The sequence below is a fragment of the Nerophis ophidion genome, unplaced genomic scaffold (assembly GCF_033978795.1).
Source record: "Nerophis ophidion isolate RoL-2023_Sa unplaced genomic scaffold, RoL_Noph_v1.0 HiC_scaffold_372, whole genome shotgun sequence".
NCBI lineage: Eukaryota > Metazoa > Chordata > Actinopteri > Syngnathiformes > Syngnathidae > Nerophis > Nerophis ophidion.
In genome coordinates, this window is record NW_026907290.1 from 32,609 (window position 1) to 43,623 (window position 11,015).

The 11,015-nt window shown below is 48.8% G+C and overlaps 1 protein-coding gene across 1 annotated transcript; it reads right to left on the reverse strand.

The window, feature by feature from the left end:
• Positions 1-4,560: 4,560 nt before the first annotated feature.
• LOC133548063 (uncharacterized) lies at positions 4,561-10,457 on the reverse strand. Its single transcript, XM_061893474.1, has 2 exons — positions 10,351-10,457; positions 4,561-10,266 (listed from the first exon to the last, which is right to left on the reverse strand). The coding sequence occupies exon 2, from the start codon at positions 9,641-9,643 to the stop codon at positions 7,745-7,747; it is 1,899 nt and encodes a 632-aa protein (XP_061749458.1). The 5' UTR covers positions 9,644-10,266; positions 10,351-10,457; the 3' UTR covers positions 4,561-7,744.
• Positions 10,458-11,015: the final 558 nt, after the last annotated feature.

Consider the following 11,015-nt stretch of genomic DNA (forward strand, 5'->3'; position numbering starts at 1 on the left):
TCTAACGATGTTGTACTTGTGTTGGGCGAATCTCCTAGCTACGGTATTGCCCGTCTCGCCTACGTACATATCGCCACATCGTTGACATCGGATGACGTAGACACAGTTTTTGGTGTGTCGGCCGCCACGACACAACGGCTGGAAAACCTTGCGGTTTTGGGGGTTCACCAACCATGGTGTGTGGCGGACAAGGGTATCCCTCCGAGTGGAGGGCGGGTCTCTCAGCGAGCTGACCCTGGCCCTGACCAACATATCATTCAAGTTGGGGTTCTTACGGTAGGCCGGCACCACGTAGTGCTCAAGCAGCCTCCCACTACTCTCCAAAAAAGTCCGGAAGTTGTCCTTGACATTCCTGGCGACTTGTACGGCCGAGGGAGAGTAGGTGGTGATGAAGGGGATCATGGTTGTCCCAGGGGGAGGTCTCCCCGGGTCCAAGAAGACCCTAAACTGTCGTCTGAGGAAGGACCTGGAGTAGCCCCTCCTCTTCAGAGCAGAAAAGAGGGTCTTCGAGGCCACCAGGAAGTCCTCCCGCCTGGTGCAAATCCGATGAAACCTCAACAGTTGTGATTTCACCAACCCAGCAAACGTGTGCTTGGGGTGGAAGCTGCTTTTAAAAAGGAGCGCATGGGTGTCGGTCTCCTTGAAGAACACCCTGGTGTCCAAGTTGTGACTATTTGCAAAGTCAGGACCCTTGAATGTTGTGGTGTCCAAAAAGTCGACGGATGTGCTACTCGTGGTCGACTTGATGGTGATGTTTTTGTTGTGAGTGTTGAGCGTGTTCAAGAACACGTCAAACTCCTCACGGGAGTGTGTCCAGACGCCCCAGATGTCATCAAGGTACCGCAAATAGTGGAGAGGACGTTTTGGGCAGACGGCTAAGGCAGCAGTCTCCCACTCTGCCATAAATATGTTGGCATACGCCGGAGCAAATTTCTTGCCCATAGCAGTGCCCTTAATTTGGAGGTAGAAACGACCATCGAACTCAAAATCGTTTCTCCTCAAATTAATATCCAGGAGCTGTAGAAGCTCCTTTTCAGGCCTGCTGACGTCCCGGTACCTGTAGAAGACATTTTTGACAGCCCGAATACCCTCATCGATGTCGATGTTTGTATATAGGCTGTCAATGTCGATGGTAAATAGGATTGCATCTGGGGGAATGTGCACACTCCTGACTTTGTCGAGAAAGTCGTAAGTATCTCTGAGGTAGCTGTCGTGGAGAACGGAGAGTGGTGTTAAATAGTAGTCGATGAACTCTGCCGTTCTGTACGTCTCGCTACCGCAGTCCGAGACAATGGGGCGGCCCGGAGGGATCTCGTGGGGCTTGCTCCATTTGTCTGGCTCCTTATGTATTTTGGGGAGCATATAGAACCTGCGAGGTCGCGGATCCGGCTCCCCTAGGAGGTACTTTTTTTGTTTGGAATTTATAAATTTCTTGAGAAGAAGATTGTCGACAATCTTCTCCACCAAGGGGATAGTTTGGGGATAAATAGGTTCCGACAGTGGTAGATAATAGGTAGTGTCCCCCAGCTGTCGAGAACCCTCCCAAATATATTGTGATCTGTCAAGGATGACAACAGCACTCCCCTTGTCTGCTGGTTTGATCACAATATGTTTATTAATCTTAAGACTATAAAGGGCCTCAATTTCTTCCCGTGTCAAATTGGGGGCGACCGCAGGTGTGAAGCCCGAGCCGGGCATTAGGAGCCCGTCAGACCGGACCATTGCCTGGAACTCCGGAGGCAACAGTCCAGGTGAGGGCTCCCAGCTGGAGCGGGCTGTGAACGGTGTGGGTTTGAGAGTATCCTGTTTCTCATAATACACCGCCAGTTTGACACGTCTATGGTAGTGCTGGAGGTCCGACTGGAGTTGATGATGCCAGTCACTACTGAGATTAATGGAAGGAATAAAATTGAGGCCTTTATTGAGTAGGGAAATTTGTGAGGGGGTCGGCGTGAAGTTGTGGGCCAAATTTACCACGCTCTTACTACCCCCCCGAGTGCTCGGGATTGTGGGGCTGTGGAGTTTAAATCCCGAAGCCAATGTTGTAACATGAGCTTAGCAGTACCTGGCGTCCAATGGATGTGGTCTGCTTGGGTCTCAAACTCCCGGCTGTCTAGGGCCGGGATGTGAGCATAATTGCTCCTGATGAAGTTATTCAGCTGCTGGAGATTGTTTTTCTCCTCCAAAGGCAGATCAGCTGAATAGTTCAACAGGGGAATTACCACCCGGGCAGTTGGGAATGTGTTCCTGGCCGCCCTGAGTGCACCTTGGAGCTGTTTAATGGTTGTCTCCTTAACTTTTTGCTCACGGTTGTTGAGCCCAAAAGCTAACACCAGCACTTCAACCTGGACAGCAACTCTGGCCCTGGCCAGGAGGGCCTCCGCGTGCCGGAAGTTGGCCCCCGGGTAACTGTCGATCTGCAGGTCGTTGCGGTGGAAAGGTGGTATATGTGCCAGGTTGGAGTCGCCGACAATCAGGATCCTCCTGTTAGTCGACAACTTCCAATCTGACATCTTGCGAGATGTGTTGGGGTGTCTGGTGGGTTTATGAGGGGGGGCACCCATAACAACCTGCACCTCCTCGGCGCTGTCTGAAGTGGTCGGGCTGTGTGGGGTCGTTGGGGTCGAGGGTCCCTCCCGCGTCGTCGGGGTGGGAAGGGGCGTGCTAGGAAGGGGGGAGGGGCGTGTTGGAGGACGTCCCTCAGGTGCCTGTTCCTGCTGAGGTGAGTCTTGGTGGTCGGTGAATGGGGGCCGGACAGGGGTGGGTGCCTGTGGTGACTGTGCGGTCTTCTTTTGAAGACCTCTGAAGAGCTGGGACCAGTCAGGGGGCGTGTCCGGGTTCGATGAGGATATGGACCAGTTGTGGGGCGTGTTGGGATTAGCCGATGACATCACAGGGGTGAGTCCCACAAAATCCAATACCTCGTTGTCCAGGTCGATAAGAAGCGTCCCGGGGGGCGTGGACTCCCGTGGTGGTTGGATGTTGTCCTGGGTCTGTGTGCGGGTCTCCTGTGTGATGTCCTTTGCGTGTGTTGGGATAACAGGATCCTCTGTTGCAGGTGGACTCGGAGGAGGTGTTACACGACGTGCAGGAGAGGGTTGTGTAGGCGGCCTCTCGTTGGTGGTATCGTCTGCTGATCTGCTGCGAGGACGGAGGCGTCGTGTCCTCCTCTGTTCCAAGGGTGGTTTCAGAACTGCAGGAGGAGGTGTGGAATGCGGGAGGAAGGAGGTCATGTGTGCTGGAGGGTCCGCCTCTCGTTCCACGTATGGAGACCAATTCGGGCCGGTGCTGTCGGTAATGGTGCCAACCGACACCAAGGTGGTGGTGGGGGGGCGGGGTAGGGCCTGGGTCGGGCGTGTCACCTCAGTGTTGACAAGGAGGTCAGCGAAGGCTGCGAGGATTTGAGCCTCGGCCAGTCGAAGGGTGTCCCCCATGAGTCTGCGTCCCAGATGTCTTCTGGTCCATGTTGAGGCCATCTGAAAAGCGGGTCTCCAGTCCTCACCACCAAATTTGGTAATTTTGTCCAATTCAATTTTTAAGGCCTCTCTGTAGTGGTGTCTCAGAATAAAAATTGTTTCTTCTGCCCACATTTGTGCATTGTCTTTAATGAGTTCATCAGTATCAGGGTTTGTAACCGCCGGTCTAATCATGGTGGCCAGTGTTTGTTGCATTTTACTGATGGACTGTGGGGGGTCTTTTTTGGAAACAATGTTTTGATGGTGTGTAATTTTGATAATATTGTAAAAACATTTTGCTTTTACATTGCTCTCAATATCTGTATTGTAATTATTATAATTATTATTGTGATTATGAACATTATTAGGGGCCGTATTCCTCCTGGGAGGGTCCCTACGCTGCTTGCGTTTTTTTCTGGGACGGGGAGGATTGCGGGGATAATTTTGTGGTGCATATTGAGGCATTAAAGGCGGCAGGGGATTGAATCTTTGCTGCCTAATGTTCCTAGTGTTGTGAATGTTCCGATTTTTCCATCGAGTGGCGCTGTGGCGCGGCTCCTGCTGCACATATCTGCCTTCTTCGTGGCCAAAATGGCGGCGTGTCCATGAGTGGGGGCGGTGATGACTCTCCAAATGAGTGTTTTGGCGTCCCCTTGCCACTTCAGCATAGGATCTTTGAGGTGGTGGTTGGAAACGCCGAGGACCTTGCTCATCTGGATGACGGTAGGGACGTTCTTCTTCCCGGATTGGCCATTCTTGGCGCGGTTGTTGTCGCCGGGCTTTGCGCTTCCGCCCCGACCTGGCTGGAATCCAGCCCTCTTGATACCAGTCGGACATTTCTAATTATAAAAATTATGTCGCTGGTAAAAATGATCACAAAAATAGCAGAGAATGGTGCTATATCCTCTCTGAGAAAAAATATATTGTCTTAAATTCACTTATTTTGGTGAAAAAGAAGAATCAGCGTGCCCGTGGGCGGGGCTACGTGGAGGTCAGAGGGAGTACTTCCGGTTTGGATCTCGGCGTGTACGGTAAGAAATAAGTGCTTTTTCAGCCAAAATATGTACCAAACAACGCTGATATGAAACCGGGTGAATAAGAAAAATTGTATAGTGAAAAATAGACGATTTATTTACAAAATGAAAACGGCGACTTGTCGTAATGACTCGTCGCGTCGCAACCAGGCCAGCTGGAGTGACGTGTAAACAAACAGTCAGTAACAATATACAAAATTTCTATTTACATGTACGAGTCGATAGCAACGTTTCGGTGTATTACCTTCATCAGGCTTGACTCGTGAAGTGAAATGGCGCGATTGAAAAATAATGATATACAATATTATTTCCTGAAAATATGCCAATAGCAACAAACATTCAAATATAGTGGGTGGGGTCCCCGCAATGCACAATATTTGGCCTTCAAAATAGAACTATTTACCAAAATAAAGGTGCAGAACAATATGGACGGAGTGACCCAAGAAAGTCCCAAGTTGCTATTGAACAAACATGTATGGAAACAATACATTGAAATAGGATAAAGATTGTCCTAAAAGGTGTATAATATATAATACAGTAGGATATAATAATGTGATATGACACCATAAATATGTAATAGGATGAACATCGTCATCGGAGGTATATGTTATAATGCAATGTGATACATATTATATACTATATATATGTGTTATGGTATGACACAATATAGAACAATATATACAAACAGTATATAATATAATAACGACATGCGGTCAAATAATGTCATGTCGTATATATATATATTATAATGTAGCATATTAGAATGCAGATGTAATATGCAGTTATGAATAATAATTGGAATATGTATCTATATATAGGTGTGTGTCTAATACCATCTCCAGGTAAGTATTGTCATGTGTTATTTTGTTAGGAATATAGCTGTGTGCAAGGTGTTAAGTCCAGGGGGAGATAACCCCGTACAGCACAATATAATGATAATATAATACAAAATAACACAGTGCAATATAGTAGAGTGCATTATAACACATTATGACACAATAATAATCTACCCGTATAGGGGATGCAGAGTGATACTGAGAAGCCTCGAGTTGTTATCAGGGGCTTCTGCAGTACCCAAGGAGGAGAGAATTGTGCTTCTAATGGCCCCCCCTCTGTGAGATGAGTAGAAGCTGGAATGTGTGTGTATATTTTTTGTATGACATCCTATGCAGGTAAGTATTGTGAATGTGTTGTATTAATGTTTGAATTATTTCTGTGTCCACAGGTGTCAGGTGAAGAAGAAATAATCCAATAACCACAGCAGCGAGAGAGGAGGGAGGAGATAGTCCCAGGTGTCTCCCGTTTGTGTGATGTTTGTAATTTGGAAAGTGTGTAGAAGCGTACTCCTACACATCCTCAGGTAAGTGTTGACCATGTGTAATGTTATGATTGGGATGTATGTAAAGATACACGTCTCACACATCCCAAAGTATGTATTGTAGTGGTGATGTATTGTAATTGGGATGTGTGTGTAGATGTGCGTCTAACACATCCTGAGGTAAGTATTGGTGATGTGTGATGTTATAATTAGGATGTGTGTGTATATATATAATGTGTTTTCACTTCTGACAGGTGTCAGGTGAAGAGAAAATAATCCAATGACATCAGCAGCAAGAGAGGAGGGAGGAGATTGTCCCTGGTGTCTCACATTGGTGTGATGGTTGTCATTCGGATGTGTGTGTATAAGTGTACTTATACACATCCTAAGGTAAGTGTTGACCATGTGTAATGTTATGATTTGGATGTAGGTAAAGATACACGTCTCACACATCCCAAAGAGTATTGTAATGGTGATGTATTGTAATTGGGATGTGTGTGTAGATGTGCGTCTAACACATCCTGAGGTAAGTATTGGTGATGTGTGATGTTATAATTAGGATGTGTGTGTATATATATAATGTGTTTTCACTTCTGACAGGTGTGAGGTGAAGAGAAAATAATCCAATGACATCAGCAGTAAGAGAGGAGGGAGGAGATTGTCCCTGGTGTCTCACATTGGTGTGATGGTTGTCATTCGGATGTGTGTGTATAAGTGTACTTATACACATCCTAAGGTAAGTGTTGACCATGTGTAATGTTATGATTTGGATGTAGGTAAAGATACACGTCTCACACATCCCAAAGTGAGTATTGTAATGGTGATGTATTGTAATTGGGATGTGTGTGTAGATGTGCGTCTAACACATCCTGAGGTAAGTATTGGTGATGTGTGATGTTATGATGGGGATGTGTGTGTATATATATAATGTGTTTTCACTTCTGACAGGTGTCAGGTGAAGAGAAAATGATCCAATGACGTCAGCAGCAAGAGAGGAGGGAGGAGATTGTCCCTGGTGTCTCACATATGTGTGATGTTTGTCATTTGGATGTGTGTGTATAAATGTACTTTTGCACATACTCAGGTAAGTGTTGACCATGAGTAATGTTATGATTTGGATGTATGTGAAGATAAGTGTCTTACACATCCAGAGGTGAGTATTGTAGTTGTGATGTATTGTGATTTGGATGTGTGTGTAGATATGCATCTGACACATCCTGAGGTAAGTATTGGTAATGTGTAATGTTATAATGAGGATGTGTATGTAAATATAATGTGTTTTACACTTCCTCAGGTGAGTGTTGTATTTCAAATGTGTTATGATATGGATATGTGTGTAGATGTGTATCTAACACATACTGAGGTAGGTATTGATGTTGTGTGGTGTTATAATTGGGATGTGTGTGTGAAATATGTCCTACACATCCCCAGGTGAGTGCTGTCATACTGATGTGCTGTGATTTGGATGTGTGTGTAGATATGTGTCTTGCACATCCTGAGGTGAGTATTATCCAAGTGTTGTGTGGATATTTGACTTACTTCTGTGTCAACCGATGTCAGGTCCAGGAGGTCACGCGAGGGAGAGCGAGAGCCGTGAGAGGACTGGAGGCACTCGCTGGATAGGATTATGGGTAGGGTTGGGGTTAGGGTTAGGGTTGGGGTTGGGGTTAGGATTAGGATTAGGGTAGTGGGTAGGTTTTAGGAGTAGAAAAAGAATTAGGGTGGTGGGTAGGTTTTAGGAGTGGAAGGAGAAGATGGTTAGGGTTAGGGGGAGGAGGGGGTGGGGGTAGAAAAGAATTAGGGTGGTGGGTAGGTTTTAGGAGTGGAAGGAGAAGATGGTTAGGGTTAGGGGGAGGAGGGGGTGGGGGTAGAAAAAAATAAAGAGGGGAAGTAAAATGGGAAGTGCACTGGCCATCAACAGTCCAACGGACTCACGCTCAACTCTCGTTTAGGCCTCCCGGATACCTGGTGCCCAACCTGGTGATCCAGAGGAGCTCCGCCCTCTGGCGTTGAGCGAGGCTCCACTTAGGATTCGTTTCGATGACAGTCACCCGGACGGAGGACCAGCCGTGCCGGACAAAGTGCTGAACCAGGTGAGTGTTGGTGTTTTTCTGTCTAACGATGTTGTACTTGTGTTGGGCGAATCTCCTAGCTACGGTATTGCCCGTCTCGCCTACGTACATATCGCCACATCGTTGACATCGGATGACGTAGACACAGTTTTTGGTGTGTCGGCCGCCACGACACAACGGCTGGAAAACCTTGCGGTTTTGGGGGTTCACCAACCATGGTGTGTGGCGGACAAGGGTATCCCTCCGAGTGGAGGGCGGGTCTCTCAGCGAGCTGACCCTGGCCCTGACCAACATATCATTCAAGTTGGGGTTCTTACGGTAGGCCGGCACCACGTAGTGCTCAAGCAGCCTCCCACTACTCTCCAAAAAAGTCCGGAAGTTGTCCTTGACATTCCTGGCGACTTGTACGGCCGAGGGAGAGTAGGTGGTGATGAAGGGGATCATGGTTGTCCCAGGGGGAGGTCTCCCCGGGTCCAAGAAGACCCTAAACTGTCGTCTGAGGAAGGACCTGGAGTAGCCCCTCCTCTTCAGAGCAGAAAAGAGGGTCTTCGAGGCCACCAGGAAGTCCTCCCGCCTGGTGCAAATCCGATGAAACCTCAACAGTTGTGATTTCACCAACCCAGCAAACGTGTGCTTGGGGTGGAAGCTGCTTTTAAAAAGGAGCGCATGGGTGTCGGTCTCCTTGAAGAACACCCTGGTGTCCAAGTTGTGACTATTTGCAAAGTCAGGACCCTTGAATGTTGTGGTGTCCAAAAAGTCGACGGATGTGCTACTCGTGGTCGACTTGATGGTGATGTTTTTGTTGTGAGTGTTGAGCGTGTTCAAGAACACGTCAAACTCCTCACGGGAGTGTGTCCAGACGCCCCAGATGTCATCAAGGTACCGCAAATAGTGGAGAGGACGTTTTGGGCAGACGGCTAAGGCAGCAGTCTCCCACTCTGCCATAAATATGTTGGCATACGCCGGAGCAAATTTCTTGCCCATAGCAGTGCCCTTAATTTGGAGGTAGAAACGACCATCGAACTCAAAATCGTTTCTCCTCAAATTAATATCCAGGAGCTGTAGAAGCTCCTTTTCAGGCCTGCTGACGTCCCGGTACCTGTAGAAGACATTTTTGACAGCCCGAATACCCTCATCGATGTCGATGTTTGTATATAGGCTGTCAATGTCGATGGTAAATAGGATTGCATCTGGGGGAATGTGCACACTCCTGACTTTGTCGAGAAAGTCGTAAGTATCTCTGAGGTAGCTGTCGTGGAGAACGGAGAGTGGTGTTAAATAGTAGTCGATGAACTCTGCCGTTCTGTACGTCTCGCTACCGCAGTCCGAGACAATGGGGCGGCCCGGAGGGATCTCGTGGGGCTTGCTCCATTTGTCTGGCTCCTTATGTATTTTGGGGAGCATATAGAACCTGCGAGGTCGCGGATCCGGCTCCCCTAGGAGGTACTTTTTTTGTTTGGAATTTATAAATTTCTTGAGAAGAAGATTGTCGACAATCTTCTCCACCAAGGGGATAGTTTGGGGATAAATAGGTTCCGACAGTGGTAGATAATAGGTAGTGTCCCCCAGCTGTCGAGAACCCTCCCAAATATATTGTGATCTGTCAAGGATGACAACAGCACTCCCCTTGTCTGCTGGTTTGATCACAATATGTTTATTAATCTTAAGACTATAAAGGGCCTCAATTTCTTCCCGTGTCAAATTGGGGGCGACCGCAGGTGTGAAGCCCGAGCCGGGCATTAGGAGCCCGTCAGACCGGACCATTGCCTGGAACTCCGGAGGCAACAGTCCAGGTGAGGGCTCCCAGCTGGAGCGGGCTGTGAACGGTGTGGGTTTGAGAGTATCCTGTTTCTCATAATACACCGCCAGTTTGACACGTCTATGGTAGTGCTGGAGGTCCGACTGGAGTTGATGATGCCAGTCACTACTGAGATTAATGGAAGGAATAAAATTGAGGCCTTTATTGAGTAGGGAAATTTGTGAGGGGGTCGGCGTGAAGTTGTGGGCCAAATTTACCACGCTCTTACTACCCCCCCGAGTGCTCGGGATTGTGGGGCTGTGGAGTTTAAATCCCGAAGCCAATGTTGTAACATGAGCTTAGCAGTACCTGGCGTCCAATGGATGTGGTCTGCTTGGGTCTCAAACTCCCGGCTGTCTAGGGCCGGGATGTGAGCATAATTGCTCCTGATGAAGTTATTCAGCTGCTGGAGATTGTTTTTCTCCTCCAAAGGCAGATCAGCTGAATAGTTCAACAGGGGAATTACCACCCGGGCAGTTGGGAATGTGTTCCTGGCCGCCCTGAGTGCACCTTGGAGCTGTTTAATGGTTGTCTCCTTAACTTTTTGCTCACGGTTGTTGAGCCCAAAAGCTAACACCAGCACTTCAACCTGGACAGCAACTCTGGCCCTGGCCAGGAGGGCCTCCGCGTGCCGGAAGTTGTTGAGCCCAAAAGCTAACACCAGCACTTCAACCTGGACAGCAACTCTGGCCCTGGCCAGGAGGGCCTCCGCGTGCCGGAAGTTGGCCCCCGGGTAACTGTCGATCTGCAGGTCGTTGCGGTGGAAAGGTGGTATATGTGCCAGGTTGGAGTCGCCGACAATCAGGATCCTCCTGTTAGTCGACAACTTCCAATCTGACATCTTGCGAGATGTGTTGGGGTGTCTGGTGGGTTTATGAGGGGGGGCACCCATAACAACCTGCACCTCCTCGGCGCTGTCTGAAGTGGTCGGGCTGTGTGGGGTCGTTGGGGTCGAGGGTCCCTCCCGCGTCGTCGGGGTGGGAAGGGGCGTGCTAGGAAGGGGGGAGGGGCGTGTTGGAGGACGTCCCTCAGGTGCCTGTTCCTGCTGAGGTGAGTCTTGGTGGTCGGTGAATGGGGGCCGGACAGGGGTGGGTGCCTGTGGTGACTGTGCGGTCTTCTTTTGAAGACCTCTGAAGAGCTGGGACCAGTCAGGGGGCGTGTCCGGGTTCGATGAGGATATGGACCAGTTGTGGGGCGTGTTGGGATTAGCCGATGACATCACAGGGGTGAGTCCCACAAAATCCAATACCTCGTTGTCCAGGTCGATAAGAAGCGTCCCGGGGGGCGTGGACTCCCGTGGTGGTTGGATGTTGTCCTGGGTCTGTGTGCGGGTCTCCT